Source organism: Garra rufa, chromosome 6 (assembly GCF_049309525.1).
Source record: "Garra rufa chromosome 6, GarRuf1.0, whole genome shotgun sequence".
Taxonomy (NCBI): Eukaryota; Metazoa; Chordata; class Actinopteri; order Cypriniformes; family Cyprinidae; genus Garra; species Garra rufa.
The window spans coordinates 46,748,395-46,773,445 of NC_133366.1; the positions used below are offsets into that span (position 1 = coordinate 46,748,395).

Here is a 25,051-nt window from a genome sequence, read left to right on the forward strand (position 1 = left end):
TAAACTCGCTGTCATATCACACTGGATGTGGAAGCACAAGTCTGGCTTTGATCTTCAAACAGGTCTTGTGTCAGTGTGAGATGAAAGCTGAAGGTTCAGACGTGCAGATACACTCCCAGAGGAAGCCGCGTGACTATCAGCGCTGGGTTTACAACAGTGCTTCTCAAAACGACAAGAAAAGGTTTATTAAATGCTCAAGGTAGAAATTAAAAATTGTAGGTAATTGCATTTATGCTCTGATATTTTTTGCACTTTAAAATGTTTGACACTGAAATCTGTCTATAATGAAAAAACTTTAAAGTCTGGTCTTATGCAAGTATTTTATAAAAGCATATAACTATAATAGTACAAAAAAGTGTGTTTCTTTTAAAAAGATACCTGACTTTACCTCAGGTCAATGCATTTCCTTTAAAGGACAAGTTCACTTCCAGAACAAAAATTTACAGATAATGTACTCACCCCCTTGTCATCTAAGATGTTCATGTCTTTCTTTCTTCAGTCGTGAAGGAAAATATATCAGGATTTTTCTCCATATAGTGGACTTCTATGGTGCCCCGAGTTTGAACTTTCAAAATGCAGTTTAAATCGGCTTCAAACGATCCCAAATGCGATGGTAAACAATCCCAGCTGAGGAAGAAGGGTCTTATCTAAATTACAATTTATATACTTTTTAACATCAAATTCTCATCTTGTCTTGCTCTGCCTGAACTCTGTCTTTTCCGGTTTAAGACAGTTAGGGTATGTTGAAAAACTCCCATCTCATTTTCTCCCTCAACTTCAAAATCATCCTACATTACTGTTTTACCTTTTTTGTTAAAGGGGTCATCGGATGCAAAACTGACTTTTTACGTGTTATTTGAACAATAATGTGTGTTGGCAGTTTGTGTACACAATCAGCCTATAATGAGAAAAATCCACCCAGTGGTATTTTTTTAATCTTTAAAAGTAATATCCCCTTTTTAAAATCAGGTCATTCTCAGTTTCTTGATTGACGTGACCTTAGACCAGCCCTTACCAAGCTGAAACAGCCCGACTCCGACTCTATTAAGCTATTGAGGTGTTCTGTTGTTGGATGTAATAATGAACATACCAGTCGTTATTTACTCCCGACATCTGAGCCGCTGAAGACGAAAAGGATTAAAGTTACTTCCGTTTTTGAAAGGAAGCGCCAATCCCGATCTACATATGCATCTATGTTCTTGCAAATCATTCGTGATGCTGCTTCACCCACAGCACATGTGAGTATAAGGGTTTTTTATGCATCTTTGCAAATGGCCTTTCTCAATAATGTGTTGGTTAGCAAGTTTTGCAGCTAAACGTGGCTAAAGTAAACATTACGGCTCCTCATCCCACTGCAGAGAGGGGCGGGGCAAGCAGAGCTCATTAGCATTTAAAGGAACATGCAACAGAATAGCTCGCTCTAAAAAGGGCTGATTTTGACAAGGTAAAAAGAGTGTTTTTTACACTACCATTGAGAAATTTTAACCAAAGTATGTTATAGACTTCTCGTTAAGACCCTAAAGCAGGGCTATTCAATTGGCGGCCCGCGGGCCAAATGCGGCCCGCCAATCATCTTCGTCCGGCCCGAGGGAGCAGCAGGTGGCTTGAATGGTTTTTGCACTAATTAGTTTGTCCACTAGGCGACGGGCCAGCCAAAAAAGAAAAGCGAGAGAGCCAAGAACCACAACAATCTACCGGAGATCGCAACATCAGTAGACGGCAGATTTGACAAGCGCTGGTAGGGCTCCAGACTGCGACCAAATGGTCGCATTTTTTCTGCCGGTGCGACTAAATTTTGTGAGCGGTCGCAAAGGCGCGACCATTGCGTTATTCAACTCATACACGCTGCTATTTCTGTTTCAAATGAGAAACATTAAACGGCAAACAAAGCGAAAGAGAAACCAAAAAGCGCCACGTTTGAGTTGCGCAGCGCGGACCGTTTATCAGCTCCGACCGCAACGCCAAAACAATTGTCCAAGCTCAGAACAGCCTCGGGAACCAAAGTTGATTTAGCTACTCTCTGTTACTGCACAGTGCGAGATCCAGTGAAAAGTGTTTGATTTCGCCCAGAATAAATTAAGGTTGTTGAAAGATCAGTGAGAATCATTCAAATTCTACTCAGAATTATGTTATTAACAGCGCTGATGTGGGTCAAACAACTAGAAGTCACACCAACTTAAGCAAAGTCGAATGTATTAATTTCAGGGTTTGTACAACCTTTTGAGAGAGAAATTCAAGCACTTTTCAATGACTTTCAAGCATTTTCCAAAACCATTTTAAGCACTTTATAGCTCTTATGATCCAATTTCAATGTTATTTTGATGGCCAAAATATACTTTGTGTTAAACAAACACAAATTTAAAATTAAAAACATAAAATTACGATTATAAATCTGTATATTTTTTGCATATACAATTTATAGTTTATGTAAAGATCGTTTTAAAATCACCTAAATTAAAAGCTGTTATATATTTCAGAGCCTATTAAATGTTGGGCTTCCAATTTTACTGTAATGTTGAATGGACATAATTAATATGTAAAACTGAGAGAAAATTAATTTAATAGAGACACCAGTAATATTGATATCAATACTTCATTAATAATAGGCTACTTGGTAAAAAGATGCTATTAAACACATATTTTGAAATACTTTGTTGTTTCTACCTTAATTTGGAGATTCATTGTGAAATTATGACAGTATAAATATATAAATATGCGATTATTCATGATTAATAGAAAAAAATGTGATTTTTATTTATTTTTTCAATTGATTGACAGACAGCATTATTTATAGATGTTGGTGTTTGTAATATTTATTTAATTTTAGTGAATATGCATTTCAATGTAATTGTCTTGGCCCGCTTCAAATTTCCAGTTCGATAATCCGGCCCTCAAATGTATCTAATTGAATAGCCCTGCCCTAAAGAATCATATTAACTTGTGGAAAATGGGCATCCGATGACCCCTTTAAAGCAACACTAAGTAACTTTTCCCTCAACGCTCCCTCTACAGGTTGGAAGCGGAATTGTCCATTACCGCTGTCGTAAATAATTTAGCCTACCGTCGCGTCACATGCACGTTTTTGGAAATAACGATGTCCAGTGACAAGGTAGAGTATGTTGTATGACTTTATAAAAGTATGAAAACCTTTTGTGAAGCCTGCCGTAAAGCAAGTCGCATTTGTAGTCTCATTTGAACTACAAAACCGCGACCCGACGACCCAAACTTACATAGTGCTGTTATGGCCGATAGAGGGTCGCAAAGCGAATACGAAAGTGCCATTTCACCCTGTTATGAGTTGATGAACCACTGACATGAGTTCGGAAACATTATTTTAAGGTAAAAACAACTCTTTAGTGTTGACAATTCCGCTTCCAACCTGTAGAGGGAGCGTTGAGGGAAAAGTTACTTAGTGTTGCTTTAAGGGGTCAGTAATTCTGCAGCAATGTAGGATGATTTTGAAATATTTTAAAACCATCGTTTCGCTAGAAAAGATTTAGATTCTTCCTCGGCTGGGATAATTTACAAACGCTTTTAGGATTGTTTGAAGCTGCATTTTGGAAGTTCAAACTCGGGGCACCATAGAAGTCAACTATATAGTGAAAAATCCTGAAATGTTTTCCTCAAAAAACATAATTTCTTTATGACTGAAGAAAGAAAGACATAAACATCTTGGATGACAAGGGGGTGAGTACATTATCTGTAAAGTTTTGTTCTGGAATTGAACTTCTCCTTTAGGAAAGTGAAGGATGTGTCTCTAAATCCAGTTTTATTGGCCACATCAAAACTATAACTCTAACATTTTTCAGGTTCGAGCTATGAAGATCTTTTAAAAGTTCATATTTTACTGGACACTGAGAGGACAAATGGATTTAAATAATAGAAACACAATTGACATTTTAGTCCAACGTAGGTGTTCAGAGTTGTGTTTAACATGTTGTTAGGGTATTCTGGGTGGTTTCTATGGTGATTGCTAGTTTGCATATCACTGGCTTAAGTCAAAAGAAAAAACAAGAAGAAAGATGAACGCTTTGAATTTTTATTGCACACTACCCTTGTGAAACGCTGTACAGCTGTTTGTTCAGGGTCATTTAAAGGAAAGTAGCCTAAAACAGGCTCGTACTCCTATATATATATATATTATTTAGCTTCAGTTTTATGAGCACAGATCAATACATTTGAATTGTTTTGTAAAGCAGCCCAGTGTTTTTGAACAGAGGGTATTATACATTCACAGTAAAGCCACTGAATGTTGAATCACAGCTTTGATGAAGTATAAGGCACAATGTTATGTTAAAAATGGTAATATCAATAGCACATGGTAGCAATTTACAAAATACTGCACAATTATGCCTTTTTAGCCTTGATGAGTACTGTACAGTGATTAACTTCAGTAATATTTTCATGGTTGTACATTTTAGAATGACTTGCTCTGGGCATTAAAACAAATGAATCATAAGAACAAAAACAGTTTCTATCACATTTGGATTGGCTGAACATACTGGATCGTTTTAATGACGTGCCTGTCCGTGCATGGAAATAAAGGCTGCTAACTAAAGCTCAAACATGCATTTCTGCAGCATCAGAATGTCCTGAACTGTGCAAACACGCTTGTAAACAATATATACACATTTGCAAATAAAATAAAAATTAATTTGGAAAAATGTGAAAGCTTGTGAGTTCAGCAGGATCGCTTTTTCATGTTTTATCTCTACAAAGTTGTTTGCTTTAACTTCAAATCATCTTGAACTTGAAAAGGTTTAATGGTATGACATGGTGTAATCCTACTTTAAGATGAAAAGCTTTATTCACCACTAAAATACTTAAAACTGACAGAAGAAGAATCTCTCTGCTCTACAAACAATATCAGTAATAACAGGCAGTAATATAACAGCAGAGGTAAAAATATCTATTTAACACATCAAACAAATACATTTATTTCAAATACATAATTCTTCCCTTCGGTTTTGCTCCCTCTGAGTGCAACTGACCTCCGCTGGTCAATAATACAGACATTCAACATACAATCAATAATCTGTCATATCCTTTCTGGTTTATATTTGATTTCAGGTTGGATCCAGAACCACCACTGTCCAAGTACTGAGATAAAGTCAGTTGAGATGTTATGGTCATGATTTCTGCAGCAATTCTGAATTATCGCTGATGGCTTTTACATTTACATCCAACTGATTGTGAAGTTATGGCTGAGGTTCAGACCCAAGTCTGTTACTGTCAGCACCTAGATGGACATAAGACAATTAATGCATTTCTTTAAGATACAATTTTAGTCTTTTTTTTTTACTTGCATTACAGTTTTAGCTATTTTATAAATAAATAACAAAAGATTGATACAAACTGCTAAATATTTTGAGATTTTCTAACCTATATTTTTTGACCTAGATATTGTATGTATTTAAATGTGTTACAAAAATAGCAACATCCCCTCCCCTGTGTTTTAAACCATAGTAAACCACAAACCATAGACAAATGTGACCCTAGACCACAAAACCAGTCATAAGGATACATTTTTTTAAAATTGAGATTTATACATATGAAAGCTGAATAAATAAGATTTCCATTGATGTATGGTTTGTTAGGTTAGGACAATATTTGGCTGAGATACAACTATTTAAAATCTGAGGGTGCAAAAAAATATAAATATTGAGGAAATCATCTTTAAAGTTGTCCAAATGATTCTTAGCAATGCATATTACTAATCAAAATTAAGTTTTGCTATATTTATGGTAGGAAATTTATGAAATATCTATGAAACATGATCTTTACTTAATATCCTAATGATTTTTGGCATAAAAGAAAAATCAATAATTCTGACCTATGCAATGCATTTTTGGCTATTGCTACAAATATTGTATACCCGTGCTACTTATGACTGGTTTTGTGGTCCAGGGTCACAAACACTCACAATTAAAATGAACAAAAATGTCCTATAAATTAAAGACAAGGGGCAAAAAATGCCCCCAGCACAATTAACCAACATACAGGTCCTTCTCAAAAAATTAGCATATTGTGATAAAGTTCATTATTTTCTGTAATGTACCGATAAACATTAGACTTTCATATATTTTAGATTCATTACACACAACTGAAGTAGTTCAAGCCTTTTATTGTTTTAATATTGATGATTTTGGCATACAGCTCATGAAAACCCAAAATTCCTATCTCAAAAAATTAGCATATCATGAAAAGGTTCTCTAAATGAGCTATTAACCTAATCATCTGAATCAACGAATTAACTCTAAACACCTTCAAAAGATTCCTGAGGCTTTTGAAAACTCCCAGCCTGGTTCATTACTCAAAACCGCAATCATGGGTAAGACTGCCGACCTGACTGCTGTCCAGAAGGCCATCATGACACCCTCAAGCAAGAGGGTAAGACACAGAAAGAAATTTCTGAACGAATAGGCTGTTCCCAGAGTGCTGTATCAAGGCACCTCAGTGGGAAGTCTGTGGGAAGGAAAAAGTGTGGCAGAAAACGCTGCACAACGAGAAGAGGTGACCGGACCCTGAGGAAGATTGTGGAGAAGGACCGATTCCAGACCTTGGGGGACCTGCGGAAGCAGTGGATTGAGTCTGGAGTAGAAACATCCAGAGCCACCGTGTACAGGCGTGTGCAGGAAATGGGCTACAGGTGCCGCATTCCCCAGGTCAAGCCACTTTTGAACCAGAAACAGCAGCAGAAGCACCTGACCTGGGCTACAGAGAAGCAGCACTGGACTGTTGCTCAGTGGTCCAAAGTACTTTTTTCGGATGAAAGCAAATTTTGCATGTCATTCGGAAATCAAGGTGCCAGAGTCTGGAGGAAGACTGGGGAGAGGGAAATGCCAAAATGCCTGAAGTCAAGTACCCACAGTCAGTGATGGTCTGGGGTGCCATGTCAGCTGCTGGTGCTGGTCCACTGTGTTTTATCAAGGGCAGGGTCAATGCAGCTAGCTATCAGGAGATTTTGGAGCACTACATGCTTCCATCTGCTGAAAAGCTTTATGGAGATGAAGATTTCATTTTTCAGCACGACCTGGCACCTGCTCACAGTGCCAAAACCACTGGTAAATGGTTTACTGACCATGGTATTACTGTGCTCAATTGGCCTGCCAACTCTCCTGACCTGAACCCCATAGAGAATCTGTGGGATATTGTGAAGAGAAAGTTGAGAGACGCAAGACCCAACACTCTGGATGAGCTTAAGGCCGCTATCGAAGCATCCTGGGCCTCCATAACACCTCAGCAGTGCCACAGGCTGATTGCCTCCATGCCACGCCGCATTGAAGCAGTCATTTCTGCAAAAGGATTCCCGACCAAGTATTGAGTGCATAACTGAACATAATTATTTGAAGGTTGACTTTTTTTGTATTAAAAACACTTTTCTTTTATTGGTCGGATGAAATATGCTAATTTTTTGAGACAGGAATTTGGGGTTTTCATGAGCTGTATGCCAAAATCATCAATATTAAAACAATAAAAGGCTTGAACTACTTCAGTTGTGTGTAATGAATCTAAAATATATGAAAGTCTAATGTTTTATCAGTACATTACAGAAAATAATGAACTTTATCACAATATGCAAATTTTTTGAGAAGGACCTGTATTGTGGCTGTCGTGATTAAAATGAAATGTGAAAATGAATTAAAAGAAAAGAAACCAAAATGTTTTATACTGTTTTCTATTTCGATATTACAATCATTATTACACCATAGAGAGCAATAATCTACAATAATGGTTTTTGTCATAATATCGCAGGCCTATGAGCTCCTGTTTTATTTTTATTGACAACAGTTTAAAATATTGATTAAAGTAATTGGGTAAATGTAAGTATTTAACATTAAAGACAACATAGTATGTTTTTTCTAATAATAAGGTGATTATAAAAATTGCCGTCTTAAGCAGCACGGGTATATTTGTAGCAATAGCCAAAAATACATTGTATAGGTCAAAATGACAATTTTTTCTTTTATGCCCAAGATTATTAGGATATTGAATAAAGATCATGTTCCATGAAGATATTTTGTGAATTTCCTACTGTAAATATATCAAAACTTAATTTTTGATTAGTAATATGCATTGCTAAGAACTTCATTTGGACAACTTTAAAGGTGATTTTCTCAGTATTTTGATTTTGAAACTCAGATTCCAGAGTTTCAAATAGTTGTATCTCGGCCAAATAATGTCATATCCTAACAAAATTGACCCTTATGACTGGTTTTGTGGTCCAGGGTCACAAATGTAAAAAAATGCCTCTGGAAATCAATTCCAACTTTTTAAAATTCACCTGATAACAAAATACACAAATTCAACACTGTTTTATAACTGGTAGCTTCCTAAAACAATATTAAAGTATATTACCTGATTGTTACGGTAGGTGAATGTTGCCTCTTGCGAATTCACTGTTACGTTTTCTGGCTCTGTCTTCACTCCATAAAAGGAAACTGTTTCCACTGTGATGTAAGTTGCCTCCTCATGATTATGCAGCACCTCTGATGTCATTGTGTTCTAAAAATCATTAATCAAAAAGATCATTATATTTATCATATTTATAACTTACGGAAATTAATGGAAATTATGCAAAGTAGCTGACTGCATCATCGTTTACAGAAACATTTAGGAACATGCAAATAATGCTAGATAAAAATTAATTTAAAAAAATGTAAAAACTGGTATATAAATAACCTTTTATAACATGCCCGTACTATGAGGATCGAATGAATGCTAACTAAAAACTAAAGCATGCTGGTTTACTGCAGTAAAGGTAAACAGTGCTTTTTTCCTCTACCTGTTCTACTGTGAAATAGATGTAAGCGTATTGATCTTTCTCATAGGTGTCAAGGGTCTCTCCATCATCCCAATACAAATCACCCTTGGCCACGCCGTCCTCACTCAGACTCACAATCAGATGAAGAGGCTGACCACTGCTCACCCACAGGGTGGTGTTAGGTCTCTAAAACACAAACATATTCAAATAAACAGACAAAAATAGATGATAAGACGGCCTACACGCATGCATATATGTGACCCTGGACCACAAAACCAGTCTTAAGTCGCTGGGGTATATTTGTAGCAATAGCCAAAAATACATTGTATGGGTCAAAATTGTTGATTTTTCTTTTATGTCAAAAATCATTAGGAAATTAAGTAAAGATCATGTTACATTAAGATTTTTTTGTAAAATTCCTACTGTAAACCTATCAAAATGTAATTTTTGATTAGTAATATGCATTGTTAAGAACTTCATTTGGACAACTTTAAAGGTGATTTTCTCAGTATTTTGATTTTTTTGCACCCTTAGATTCCAGATTTTCAAATAGATGTATCTCGACCAAATATTGTCCTATCAATAGAAAGCTTATTTATTGAGCTTTCATATGATGTATATATCTCAGTTTTGTCAAATTTATGACTGGTTTTTATTAATTTCATGACTGGTTTTGTGGTCCTGGGTCACATATGCTAATGTTAGTGATGTAATGATGCACTCCGAGCCAGTGGTAAAATCGATACAAATATGTGAAGATTCAAGTTGGTTGAGATGTAAAACGAATTGAAGGGAAACACTGAGGAGAACACTGTCTTCATAAAAAGGTTGAGATGGTATTTTCTTTTCATCTTGCCTCTGTATAATGCATTTTAAAGTTGCGTTCATTAGTGCAGCACTGCTTTGTTTGAAGGAGAAGTTCACTTCCAGAACAAAAATTTACAGTTAATGTACTCACCCCCTTGTCATCCAAGATGTTCATGTCTTTCTTTCTTCAGTCTTAAAGAAATTATGTTTTTTGAGGAAAACATCTCAGGATTTTTCTCCATATAGTGGACTTCTATGGTGCCCCGAGTTTAAACTTCCAAAATGCAGTTTAAATGCAGCTTCAAACGATCCAAGCTGAGAAAGAAGGGTCTTATCTAGCGAAACAAATTATCTTATCTTATCTTTTTACAAATTATATACTTTTTAAACTTAAATGCTCCTCTTCTCTCTCTTTGTTGCGCATGAGTAGTCTGTGCATCTCTGGTTCAAAACAGTTAGGGTAGGTTAAAAAATTTCATTTTCTTCCTCAACTTCAAAAATCATTTCAAAATCCTCCTACTTTGTTGCAGAAGTACTGACCCAGTGTTTGCAAAGTGAACATGCAAAGAAGATTAAACACCCTTAACAAAAAGGTAAAACAGCAGTGTAGGACGATTTTGAAGTTGAGGGAAAATATGAGATGGGAGTTTTTCAACATACCCTAAATGTCTTGAACTGGACAAAACAGAGTTCTGGCAGAGCAAGAAATGATGAGCCTTTGAGGTTAAAAAGCATATAAATTGTAATAAAAAAAAAAATGCTAGATAAAACCCTTCTTCCTCGGTTGGGATCGTTTACAGCCACATTTGGGATCATTTGAAGGTGCATTTTGGAAGTTCAAATTCAGGGCACCATAGAAGTCCAATATATGGAGAAAATGTTTTCCTTAAAAAACATAATTTAAAACAGAAGAAAGAAAGACATGAACATCTTGGATGACACGGGGGTGAGTGCATTATCTGTACATTTTTGTTCTGGAAGTGAACTTCTCCTTTAACCAAGAAAATGCTGTATTGCTGCCGTTCCAAAAGCGCCACCTGTGTTCACATGTTTTATGCAGTATAGTTTCACAAAGCTAAGGTCAGACTATTCTGTTTTTTCCTTTAAATTTCTATATTATACAATCTATTTAAATTAAAAACTGCATGTTAAAATAAATCGCATGTTACATAATGTATAAGTATGTATATAATGTGCTTCTCTGTCACCTGTGTAGGAGTGATGGAACCCTCTCTGAGATGCAGGTTGATTTTGTCTATTGGAGCCTGAAGATTGATGTCTTCTCCACTGCTTACCAATGAGTCACCCTGGATGTGACACAAACATACAGGATGAATATTATATGAGACTCCACAGTAAGAGAATTATGAATTTCTGGGAGGGTTTCTAGAAAGGTGTGACTTACAGTGTGGAAATCGTACCAGAGACCTTTAGGGAAATATCCCACAACATAATCTCGCCCTGCCTCCAAAACCGGTGTGACCAGTAAACTCTTTCCCCATAAGAATTGTTTATCTATCCCGTAGGTCTTCTCGTCGTTTGGGAACCTTCGAAACACAGGACAAACAGTAATTATGTTAAAGTGTGTATCTTCCTGAAATTATGGATAGTATGTGCCCAGATACATATACACTACCAGTCAAATGTTTTTGAACAGTATTTGATCCATTTGATCCAAAATACAGCAAAAGCAGTAATATTGTGAAATATTTTTACTGTTTAAAATAACTGCTTTCTATTTGAATATATTTTAAAATGTAATTTATTCCTGTGATCAAAGCTACATTTTCAGCATCATTACTCCAGTCTTCAGAGTCACAAGATCCTTCAGAAACCATTCTAATATGCTGATTTGCTGTTTTTATTGTTATTATTATCAATATTTAAAGCAGTTGAGTACATTTTTACAGGATTCTCTGATCAATAAAAAGATCAGCATTTATCTGAGATAAAAAGCTTTTGTAACATTATACACTATACTATTCAAAAGCTTGGAGTCAGTATATATATATTTGGGGGGGGGGGGATTACAGAAATTAATACTTTTATTTAGCAAGGATGCTTTAAATTAATCAAAAGTGATAATAAAGACAATTATAATGTTACAAAAAAGATTTAAATTTTAGATAAATGCTGTTCTTCTGAACTTTATATCCATCAAAGGACCCTGAATAAATTCTACTCAGCTGTTTTCATCTTAATAATAATAGTAAATGTTTTTTGAGGAGAAAATCAGAATATAAGAATGACTTCTAAAGGATCATGTGACTAGAGTAATGATGATAAAAATTCAGCTTTAAAATCACAGGAATAAATTACGTAATTTTAAAATATATTCAAATAGAAAACAGTTATTTTAAATAGTCAAAATATTTTAACATTTTACTGTTTTTGCTGTACTTTGGATCAATCAAATACAGGCTTGGTGAGCAGAAGACTGAAAAAAAAATCTTACTGTTCAAAAACTTTTGACTGGTAGAGTATATATAGGATAATTTACAAAAAAAGTATGATTGTATCATCAGATGCAATTATAAAATGACTCTTGTAAGACTTAATTCACATACACACAGGTTTTGCGTTTATCTTACTGAAAGAGCAATGGTGTGGTGACCGTGTGTCCACTGATGTGTGCGTGATGGAAGAGTGTGTAGAGATGTGGGAATAAGGAATAACGCAAGAGAATGGCTTCTTTCATTGCTGTACGAGCTGCAGGGCTGAATGCAGTTGGTTCCTGATCCTGTTGTGAAATGACAAAACTGTTAATCCAGAGAAGTGTGTCTTTGGAACGTAAGTAAGTGTTTGGACAGACAGAAGAAAGTTCACCTGTTCATCTATCGAGTTGTGATTTCTTGAAAAGGGGTAGAAAGCTCCAAGCTGGGTCCATCGGACACACAGTTCTTCAGTAGTGCTGCCCCCAAAGCCACAGATGTCTGCCCCAATGAGAGGAATGCCTAGGATGTTAAATGTCAGCATACCTGGGGAAAAAGGAAGAAAATAATTACTGTAGCTAAAAAACTCTATGGGACTAACACTGACCTCAGCAGAGCACAGGTGTGTGCGTTTATACCTGATATAGATGTGGCAAGGTCTTTCCATTGGCTCCTGTTGTCTCCAAGCCAGTGGCCCGAATACCTGCCCTGACTTGGAAACGTAGAGCGGGAAATGACGAAGGGGCGCTTATCTGTGATCTTCCTCAAAGCACTGAGAGAGACAGATACACATGATCCAACCAGAAAAAAAAATAAAAATCTCAGAATTGTGAGATTGATATGTTCTCTTACAATTCTGACTTTATAACTCGCAATTACGAGATTACGCAATTAAAAGTCACAATTGCGAAATATAAACTCGCAATTCTGAGAAAAAGTCAGAATTGTGAGATATAAACTTACAATTCTGACTTTATAACTCACAATTGTAAGTTTATATCATAATTCTGAGGGGGAAAAAAACAGAATTGCAAGATGTAAACTCACAACTGTGAGAAAAAAAGTCAGAATTGTGAGACTAAAAAGTCGCAAGTACTTTTTTAAAAAAAATTTTATTCAAAGGTGGAAACGGGCTTCCATACAGTTCTGCCACTAAATAAATGAAATAAAAGAGGTAATTGCAACTTTTATCTAACAATTCTGACTTTTTTTCTCACAATTGCATGATACAAACTCTGGATTTTGACTTTTTTTCCCCAGAATTGTGAGATATAAACTCACAATTGCGAGATACAAAGTCAGAATTGTGAAATAATTTGAGAAACAAAGTGAAAATTGTGAGACATGAACTTGCAATTGTTTTTCTCAGAATTGCGAGTTTATATCTTGTAATTCTGACTTTATGACAGGCAATTGCGAGTTATTAAGTCAGAACTGTAAGATATGAACGCAATTCTGAGAACATAACAAAACTGACTCGAAATTGTGAGTTTATATCATGTAATTCTGACAAAAAAAGTCAGAATTGTGCATTTGTATCACAATTATGACTTTATAACTCACAATTGCAAGTTTATATCTCACAATTCTAAGAAAAACAATGACAGAATTGTGAGTTTGTATCATGCAATTCTGTGAAAAACAGTCTGAATTGGGAGAATTGGTCTCAATTACCTCTTTTTATTTTTCATTCATATTTAATAGTAGTGTGTGTGTATATATTTATCTATTGTTTTGTATGATTGTGCATACCTTTCAGTGGCCTTAGCTTCCATGAGTCCATACAGACTGTGTATGTTGTAGTGAGTGGAGATTTTCTGACGTGCGGATGCACACACAGTCTTGGCCTTTAATGTACCACCCAGAATACCTACAGCAGACAACACAATGCCTTATTGTCAGAAAAAAATGGCAGCATGCATAATGTTGATGTCTACATAATACACTGATACCTGGTGTGTAAGGAGGATTTTCCAGTTCATTGTCTGGGCAACCATTGATTGATCCATCAAAGAAATTAGATGGCTCATTCATGTCCTTGAGGAAGAGATATAAAGAATAGAACAAGATCAATGTATGGGTAAATGCAAATAATGAACCATCAAATAGGCAACAATACAAATGCACAACATACAATCCAAACGCCATCAAAAGGCACTTTTTCATGGAAACTCTTCAGATTCTGGTACCACCATTCATGTGTGTCTGGATTGGAGAAATCTGGAAAAGCTGTGAGTCCTGGCCAGACCTAAGAAACAAGACCCAAAAAAACACCTGCAGTCACATACATATGGCATTTATTTCACATAAAAGACGATTACATATAGTCCACAAGAGAAAATAATAGTTTTATAAATTTATAAAAATGAGCCTGTTCAAAAGTTTACATACACTTGATTCTTAATATTGTGTTGTTACTTGAATGATCCACAGCTGTTTTTTCTGTTTAGTGATAGTTGTTAATGAGTCCCTTGTATGTCCTTAACAGTTAAACTGCCTGCTGTTCTTCAGAAAAATCCTTCAGGTCCCACAAATTCTCTGGTTTTTCATCATTTTTGTGTATTTGAACCCTTTCCAACAATGACTGTATATGTGTCTTTAGTTTACCTTCCCGGTAAGGATTTCTCCATTCGAATCATTGATGAAGATGCCCCTCTTTTTCCCCTCATCAAACGGCCAGTAGGAGCCAGACGGCTGAGAGTTACTGATACCGGGATCCTGATGAGGAAGTGCAAAAGAAACAAACACATAAGCTGCTGTTTACATCAAGCATATTTCAGCTAAATCCACAGTGACACATCCAAACACTTTAGTAAAGGTTTCAACTGCAGTCATGTGAAACATTCAGTTGCCAAATCAGCCTCACGACTGTCAGTGTGATTCTACTGTTCCACAAAAGAGACGGGAGCCAAATGAGGAAGCATGTCGTATGGATGTTTTGCAGGAGAATCATTTTTAATAAACCCACAGAACACAGAAGTTTTGTATTTTAACTTTAGTTTATCTGCTTTCTGCAAATAAATCAATGGACAGTCTCCAAAAATTATTTAAGCCACGCTGAACATGAATGCATGTCATTGCATATCAAACCAACCATCTTGATCTTGGAAACAAAAGAAACATTTGTGCAATGATGTTCAACCAACTGGTGTGAAGGTGATTTTTATTGGATGTATGAAGTCAGTTCCCCTGCAAAAACACTTAGGTGTTTCAGCAGAGTAAGCAGGTGTAGTTCATTAAATTCACAAAAAATGTTTTTGTGTCAAAGTGTGTGTGTACCAGGATCATGACGTAGTGTTGATCATGTCTATGAAGATCTTTCACAAGGTCAGGTAGAGTGGAAAAGTTCAGATTGTCATAAGTGAAGTCTAAAGCATGATCCATGTAGTCAATGTCATTCCACTGAACATCCTGAAAGATAGGAGAAAAAGGTTTAAGCACTAAATATTATTAAGAAATAAATATGTGACAAAAAGAGATTTACACATCATCTGAAAGATATAAAAAATAAGCTTCCTATTGATGTATGGTTTGTTAGGATAATACAATATTTGTCTACAAAGCTACGAGATACTATTTGAAGAACTATTTGAAAATATGGAATCTGAGGGTGCAAAAAAAAAAAAAAATTCGAGAAAATCACCTTTAAAGTTGTGCAAATGAAGTCCTTAGCAATGCATATTACAAATCAAAAATTGTATGTTGATACATTTATGATAGGAAATTTACAAAATATCTTCATGGAACATGATCTTTACTTAAAAGCCTAATGATTTTTGGCATAAAACAAAAATCGTTAATTTTGACCCATACAATGTATTGTTGGCTATTGCTATGAATATGGATTAAGAATTACAGTTTATTATTCGTTAACAATGCTATTGCTTACCTGTTATGATTACAATTTATAGTAATTTGACAAATTAATACTTTTATTTTGCAATGACACATTACATTGCTCATAGACATAGTAAAGACATTTATAATGTTACAAACATTACATTTTAAATAAATGCTGTTCTTTTAAACTCTATTCATAAAACAATGCACCAAACAGAACTTTGATTATGAACACAAACCAAGCCATGATTAAATGATCTGGCAACTACATACCTGAGGTATGCCATAATTCCGCATTTCTTTTACAACATTCCAGGTTTTGTCGCTTGATTTGTAGCCCCATCGGCAGAGATGGTAGCCCAGAGCCCAGTAGATAGGCATTGCGGGCTTCCCTTATTTGTAAAAGAGAGAATACAAAGATTAGTTCATGAACTTCTGATTCTTCATGTCAAAATGCTTATAAAATACTGCTTGTGATGCTTGCTGACCTACAACATCCAAGTACTGTGCAATCACAGAGCTGGGATCGGGACCTAGGAAAATGTAAAAGTCGAAGATCCCACCAATCATACGCCAGGTGAGAGCAGGAGCCGGCTGCAGAGCCACATCTACATCAGAGATTATATGCACACATTATTAAAAAGTTCAGACAGCATATACTTATAAAAGCTTAATAAGGTATTACCATCATTTAATACCATATTAAGAATTTAATACTGTACTTTTGGACATACACCGTTGTAGTGATTTGGCAATTTGCATTTCATGCTGACTTTAATCTGCAGAACCAATGGCCGTATAGAGACAATGGCTGATTTCAAACACAAACTTCATCTTGACATTATCCTCAACAACAAATAGTCACAGGAAAACACTTTCAGAACCAAATGAAAGCACAATTGGATTAACAAGATCTCATTATTAAGATAAAAAGTGTGTTATAAAGGTTTACAAATTAACATGATAGCTCAAAGTACCATGCAAGAAGCTGATGTGAAGTTGATGAGATTGTCTTCTTTCCTTTTTTCTCATGCATGATCAAACTCAAGGCTACATGACAATCAAACAAGGGTCAGTATAAAAATAGCATGATGCATAACAGCTCAGGTCTATACTTTTTAAACTGTGATTCATGGCTTGTGAAGTGAATGTGGTTTGCACTGGAAAAGTATGAAATGAGGAGGCTGATTACTGCTTCAACATTCACCTCAGTGTCAATTTAAAACAAGAGTGCATGTGTGTGATGAACCCACCCATTGCATTGCTGTTGAGCATAAAAAACCCATGTGCCATTCCATCAGATTCCACAGAAAGATAAAAAGGATGGACGCCATAAAGGTTGGTCAGCTCCTGAAAGAACCGACAATAAAGAAAAGCAGAATAGTTAGTGCAATCTGGAAGATTTATTCATATGTGACAAACTATCAGCCAACTAAAGATAGCCATAACTTTTGTTACGTTCAAGCTATGGACAAAACAAAAAAAAGCTTGAACCCAGCTTTTATATGGTATCAATACCTGAAAAGGTAATATTTCACCATGTGTTGAGTTTTTCTAGATTGCATCACATATGTTATATTCTCACTACTGGATCCCCTGCAGTGAATGGGTGCCGTCAGAATTAGAGTCCAAACAGCTGATAAAAACAATACAATAATTCACAAGTAATCCACATGACTACGTCCGTAATTTAATGTCTTTTAAAGTAAAAAGTTAAGCAAATCCATCAGTACGCTTTTTGACTGCAAACCATTGCTTTTGGCTAAAATATGAATGCTCTATCCATATTATTGTTTTCTCCAGTGAAAAAGTTGTCTGAATCAGGAGAGAAATATGCATAGATCAAGCACCAATTACAAGCAAAAACAGTTCTGAACAAATATGTTGGTGCTTTTTGGACAACTGGAGATGGACTTTTCCACTGAAGGAAGAGCTATTATGGATTATGGACTCCAGTATTTTGCCCAGAAGTGATGGTTTGAAATTAAAATCATCTTTTTGTTTTTTGTTTCTTACAAACATGCAGCTTTTCACTTCACAAGATGTTAACTGATGCAGAGTTTTGTGGATAACTTGTGGATTATTGTAAATTTTTTTCCATCTGTTTGGACTCTCATTCTGATGGCACCCTTTCCTGCAGAGGACAGTCTTAGGATGAGTACATTTTCAGAAAACTTTTGGGTGAACTATTCCTTTATTAGATTTAAAACAGAACTGAGAGACGTTAGAAGATGAATGTTAAATTACCATGGGTGGGACATCTCGAGCCCACATTGTAAGAGTGTTCCACTGGATGTCATGCAGAAAGTTGGAGCGATGTTCACCAAGTCCATATATGAAACTTGATGGCAATGATGTAGACATCTGCAGGAACTGATCCGCGTAGAAGAGAGGAGCTATGGATGTATTAAGCCTGACGGCACATGAACAGATGTTTATATCTGAATACTAATACTGAGACATGCCAAATATTACAGATCTCCTTCCTGAAGAGTTTTTTAGTCAACACTTCTATTGGTAAAAGAAACTAAATCCATCGAATTGTTCATTTTTTTAGGTCTGTTTTCATGTTAGTTGTCAGTAAATAGTACTTACAGTACAGTTCCTGTCTGTGTTCTCTTGACAATCAGCCCGAAAGGATCTTTGATGAAGTCTACAGTGTAAGAGGGATTTGATGCTTTTTTCTGAACCACAGGAACATCTATAGGCACCTCATACCTCTTTTCAGCCGGGTCTGTTATCTGTATTTGACACAGGAATATTATGAAACAACAAAAAATATGCAAGGTCATGACACTCTGAAGACGTTTTCTATTATGTACTGATATTTATCATTAATAAGCTTAATTAACAATATCAATAAATTGAATCAATAATTAATATAAACATCAATAATCAACAATCAAGCTCTATTCTATTCTAAATTAAAATACAATAATGTAAAATCAATTATTGTAAATCCTACAAGGTAAATTGGGCATTATAATTACACACAGTTACAATGTACAATATAAAGAAATGGATATTATTAGTGCTTGTTAAAATTATTTTTAATTGAGAGTTAAATATACAATAACAATTTATTATGTATACATTCTGTACACCACTGTTCAAAAGTTTGGGGACAGAAGTTTTTTTAATGTGCATTTCATTTCTAGGGCTGCAACTAACGACTATTTTAATAGTCGACTAGTCACCGACTATTGAAACGATTAGTCGACTAATCGGATAATTATTCAATTTTTCTCAAATTTAGCATGAGATTGCTTTAATTATGTGGAAAATTATAGTAAACACAAGAAAGAAGGGGGTACTTCAATAAAAAATGCATATTTTGCTGCTGATAGGCCAATTCATACTAAAAGTAAATAAAAATGCCCTGTCTAAAACCAATTAGGCACAGTGCTCGGTCAGTACAGACATAAATGCATAAATTAAGAAACTCTATAATTTTTTTAATGGACAGGCACATTTGTTTTATAAGAAAAAATAAATTAAAATCAAGTAAACATTTTCTTCCTGTAAACCATCAGCAGCAATAAAACAGTAAACAAAAATGTATATCCAAAACAAAACGTATTGGCTTCCATGTTATTTAAATCTTACCGAGGCCAGCCAAACTCCGTTTCATTCAACTGTCCGACGTGCTTTCTCTTTAAATGTTCGTGCATCACAGAGGTGCTGCCGTGATGCGCAAGGACTGCTTTACAAACCATGCAGGTAATATTTTAATTCGCCGTAGCAGGCTAAAATGCTCCCAAACTTTACTCCTGTTTCATACATACTCAGTCTGCAGTGCGTCTACAGTCCGTGTGCGTTACGTATGCGGTGCAGAAGAAGCACAGACTCGTTTTGCTTTCACACAGAACGCGTTTGCAGTCCGTACATTGTGAACGTTCTAATCCGTTAACATGGGTGTGGAAAAAAAAAAACGCACTGCAGACGGAGTATGTGTGAAACGGGCGTGTTTTGGTACGCGCAGCTGCTGCGTTGGACGCCGCCATTTCTGTATGTTATCGCTCAGCATATAAACTGCTTATGTGCGACTCTCGGCAGAAAGATGCCTCACTCGGTTGTCTGGCGACAACATCGACAATGAAATTCATTGTCGACTATTTCTATTATCGATTTTTATCGACAACGTCGACGAATCGTTGCAGCCCTATTCATTTCATGCATTCAATTGATCAAAAGTGACAGTAAAGACTATAAAGAAACGTATAATGCTATAAAACATTTCTATTACAAATAAATAACTGTTTTCACAAAATCAGCATTTTAGAAATGTATTTCTGAAGGACATTGAAGATTAGAGTAATGACTGATAAATATTCAGCTTTGCCACCAACTGAAAAAATTACATTTTAAATAAATTAAAATAGAAATCAGTTATTTTAAATTGTAATAATATTTAAAATATTACTTTATAAATGTAGCCTTTCAGAAACAGTTATACTGACCCAATATGTTCAAATGGATATAATTTTTACATTTTAAAATTATTTAAAAAAAAATGTATTTAAAAATAGTTTTAAATGAATATATTTATTACATAAATTGTGACCCTGGACCACAAAACCAGCCGTAAGCTGCACGAGTTGTATGGGTCAAAATTATCAATGTTTCTTTTATGCCAAAAATCATTGGGATATTAAGTAAAGATCATTTTCCAAGAAGATATTTTGTAAATTTCCTACTGTAAATATATCAAAACTTAATTTTTGATTAGTAATATGCATTGCTAATAATTTCAAAGGCGATTTTCTCCAAAAAAAATAAATAAATAAATAAATAAATTTGCACTCTCAGATTCCAGATATCATCCTATCCTAACAAACTATACATCAATGAAAAGCTTATTTATTCAGATTTCAGATCATGTATAAATTATAAAAATTGACCCTTTGTGGTCCAGGGTCACATATATGTAACTGCATATAATCAATATCAACAGATACTGATATTTGACAAAAATTCTAATATTAGCTAATAACCAATCTGGTACCAATATACTGAGCAACCCAATTTTCTGTGAAGTTTTTATTACATTTTAGTGGTCTGTGAGGGGATACAAGCTAACCGATAATTTCACTACTGAAATTTTAGGACTTTAATGACTACATTTTTTTGAGAACAGTTTGCTTGATAAAGAAATATCACAAACATAACCACCCAGTAACATAAAGACCAAAAGTGCTCTCACCCTCACACGGAGTCTGTTGTCTTCCTCATACAGCACCTCCAGCTGCAGTGCATCTATGTCTTTAGGATAATAAGTCTTTTTGTTCCGGAGCAGTTTTCCCACCTTCCCCATCTCTGTCTCACTAATAGACACCAACTCATAGGATGGATAGTCAGGTGTGTAGAAACACCACGGCACTCCATTCCGTCCCGGTGTCTTAGACTGTGAGCGCTGTATAAAACAGCAGTTTCGAGCATGGCACATCTCCTCTGTGACCACCACACCTCTCTCTGGATAACAGTCAAACCTCCAAGCTTCAGGAATCTGCGAGCAGGACTCCGGCTGCAGCCACGTCCCATTTGGCCTTTTAGCCACAGCAGGTGGAAGGGGTCTATGGGGTCCTGTGGAGGGTGGCTTATGCAACCAAAATATAGTTCCTAGCAGCCAGACACCAGAGAGAACCACAATAAGTCCCCCAAGGGTCAGCAGGGCAACGGTGATAGAGCAGCGACGGGTCTGGGGCAGCAGGGGCAGTTCTGGGTTTACTTCTTTTAGATCTGTGTCTGTTGAATCATCCGGATCCAATAACGCGGCTCCTGAAAAGTGAACCTCCTCAGGGGTGAGTCTCTTGTACGACACCATTTCAAACTTCAGAGTAAAGAAGATATAAAGACAAGAGAAGATGATTAACACAATATCCTCTAACAGTAAGAATTCAATTAGTTGCATAACTCATCCCACACTGCTTGTGCAGTGACTAATTCATACCTCTCAACGATGCATTATATTGCTTGAATTATCCTGGTAGTTCATTTTATTTTAGGTTATTGTATTGTATAAGACTTTCCTGATAAATAAATAAAAAACCTTCTTCTGTGGAACTATTAAAAATGTATAAATATATAGTACATCAAATATATTTGATTACCAATCAAAAGTTACTGAATATTAAGATTCTGCTCACCAAGCCTGCATTTATTTGATCCAAACTACAGCAAAAACAGTACAATTTTGAAATATTTACTATTTTTACTATTTAAAATGACAGTTTTCTATAATGTAATTATTTTATAATGCATTATGTAACAGCAATTATCTGCAATGAAAATATTTTGTAACATTAAAAATGTCTAACAATAACAATTTGTATATTAAGAGTGATTTCTGAAGGATCGCATGACTGAAATAATGATGCTAAAAATTCAGCTTTGAAACCACAGGACTAAATTACATTTTTAAATATATTCAAATAGAAAACAGTTATTTTAAATAGTAAAAGTCTTACTGGTCAAAAACTTTTGACTGGTTGTTTAATTAATCATTTTAATTTGCAAAAATGCATTAAATTGATCAAAAGTGAGAGTAAAGACTTTATAATATTTAAAAAGATTTTAGGAATACATTATGAACCAAAAGAATTACATTAAAATTCAAAAAATATTCAAACAAAAAACACTTATTTTAAACAGTTTTACTGCATTTTTAATCAAAAACATGCAACCTTGGCGAGCATAAACGATTCTTTCAAACATTTCAAAAAGTCTTATTGACTTCACTCTTTTGAATGGTAGTTTTTTCAGTTCAATATTTCAAATCTTTGATTTGAGTTCTTTGAAAGTTCTTTTTATAAGTATCTTGAGATCTTAATTAAATTGGAATAAAAATCTGTTACAGAACTTCTTTACTTTCATGATAAAAAAACATTCCAGGCATCAGCAAGTTTTTCAGAAGTTTCAGCCTCTGTGAGATACAGATAAGAACACTATATATATTTGCCAATGTTACATCACGTGGCAAATGTCACATAGAGGACAACACTTTCTAAAGTACATGAAACCGCAGATATAGGGAAGAACAAGGAAGGCAAGTGGTTATTGGAGACAGCATCCTACTGGTGAAGAAATAAGACCAATTTTTATACTCTACCTCTTCTGCTGAAAGACTCATGATTTTTGCTCTTTTTCCAAAATGTAAGCAAGCATGCAAAAACATGGTTATGTTTTTGAATTGATAAAATGTGTTTAATCTGGAACATTGGAGAGAAAACTGCTCAGGTATATTTTTTTTCTCTTTACATTTGCAAATGCACAGCTGTCCAGAATTGCAATTTACATAGGGAGCTCAAAAAATTTGACAAGGCTTACAACGTTCTGTAATTGCATGAAGCAGATCAGCATTAGATTGAAAGTCTATCGAGACTCTTGCAAGATAGAGGTAGAGGTCAAAGTCCAACAAAACACTTCAACCATCTGTAAAGCTTTAAAACTAACTAAAAAAACAGACACAAACCTACAGTATGTTAAACTGATCACTTATTTAAGAGATGTAACGTTAGCTGCAAACAACATCAACAAATTGTACAGGTTGGAAAATACTGTTTTCAACAACGTGACATGAAAATAGCAAGGTATATGAATACATTTTTAAAATGTACAGTATGTGCATATCTTGTATTACCTTTATGGGCATAAAACGTACGTTTATCAACATGTTGAGACATTTTAAATGAATACTATTTATGAGGTTACATTTTGCAGCCACATCGCTACAGTGACAGAGAACATCGTATATGTGACATTGTTATATGTGACATTATAGTATATACTAACAAGACGGTGCTCACATGAGAATTCAAACAGCACACATAAGAAAAAAAACACATATTTAAATTCACTTACTTTTATGCGGTTGCTATATTTTCAACGGCTTCAGTGTTTACACACTATATTACAACATCAATGAATATCCTCGGATGTGTGCTCCGGTAAATATCTCGGGTGTTTCATGTCTTATGAAGTTAATGTTGTTGTGTGTGTCCTGCAGTTGCAACTGGAATTCGATTCGTTTTGCAATTCGGCTCCTTTAGACGAATCGTTTCAGTGAGTCAGCTCAAAAAATGATTCACTCAAAAGTCATCGCTTTAAAAACTTCCTATGTCTCCCGTGTTTTCCGTGTGTTTTAAATGATTATCTTGTCTAATGTGGTATCTGCCGTTTTCAAAATATTTACCCCATTTTCAGTTGTACTCTCATAAATCTCACTACTTTGCGAATCGGTTCAAATGAAACAAGAGCCAAGAGCCGGTTCAAAATAACAATTCCTTCATGATAGTATTCCAGTGTGTGTAACACTCGAACCTATGTGACTACATTACTGCCATCTGTTGACTTGGAGAAAAGTGGACCTGTTAAAATAAAACATTCATTTAAAAAAGGACATTTTTAGCCTTAACTAAAACCTAAACAAAAACTGAGAGAAAATGTTACATTTCAGAAATTATAATTAATATAATCAAGCAAATTAGCATCTTTAAAGTTGAAAACGTATGCTTTTTTCTTATGTTTACGGGATATCAGTCCAGCAGATGGCAGCTCAGTCTAATATGTAAAGTAAAAGTGTATCTACATCAAATGTAACTAATAAGATATTTATGTAATATATAGCCAAACACTGAAGTAATAGTCTAATCTTATGGGTAATATAGCCTAATATAGCCTACTGATGGTGAACAAATTCAAACATCTACCAGACTGTATTGCCTTGAAAATAAGAAGCGCAAGAAAAGTGCACTCGCTTTGATCTATGTTGATTGAATTCAGTTTGATTCAACAAAGGAAAGGCAGATCAGTCTTTGTTCTGAGCTATACTATTATTAAATCTTTGAAAAAGTCCAAATATAGCATCTGGCAGATTTTTCTAAATCATTTAGATGCTGAAGGTACATAGAAATAAATTTTAAAGTCAAAAGTTTACATGCACCTTACAGAATCTGCAAAATGTTAATTATTTTACAAAAAAATAAGAAGGAACATACAAACTGCATGTGATTTTTTATTTAGTACTGCTGACCTGAATAAGATATTTCACATAAGAGACGTTTGCAATAGTCCACAAGAGAAAATAATAGTTGAATTTTTGAAAAATGTACCCTGTTCAAAAGTTTACACAGCATACTTTACATAAGTTTCCTTCTGGAGCATCAGTGAGCATTTGAACCTTCTGTAATAGTTGCACACGAGTCCCTCA

General features: G+C 35.0%; 1 protein-coding gene across 1 annotated transcript; it reads right to left on the reverse strand.

Moving 5' to 3' along the window:
- Window positions 1-4,025: 4,025 nt before the first annotated feature.
- Window positions 4,026-23,851, reverse strand: gaa2 (alpha glucosidase 2). The gene is made up of 20 exons (XM_073842116.1): window positions 23,704-23,851; window positions 21,047-21,673; window positions 18,439-18,584; window positions 18,091-18,256; window positions 17,097-17,193; window positions 16,332-16,451; window positions 16,117-16,235; window positions 15,283-15,414; window positions 14,611-14,721; window positions 14,138-14,251; window positions 13,956-14,040; window positions 13,756-13,873; window positions 12,642-12,775; window positions 12,398-12,549; window positions 12,163-12,311; window positions 10,977-11,118; window positions 10,780-10,878; window positions 8,786-8,950; window positions 8,359-8,505; window positions 4,026-5,239 (listed from the first exon to the last, which is right to left on the reverse strand). The coding sequence occupies exons 2-20, from the start codon at window positions 21,665-21,667 to the stop codon at window positions 5,177-5,179; spliced, it is 2,880 nt and encodes a 959-aa protein (XP_073698217.1). The 5' UTR covers window positions 21,668-21,673; window positions 23,704-23,851; the 3' UTR covers window positions 4,026-5,176.
- Window positions 23,852-25,051: the final 1,200 nt, after the last annotated feature.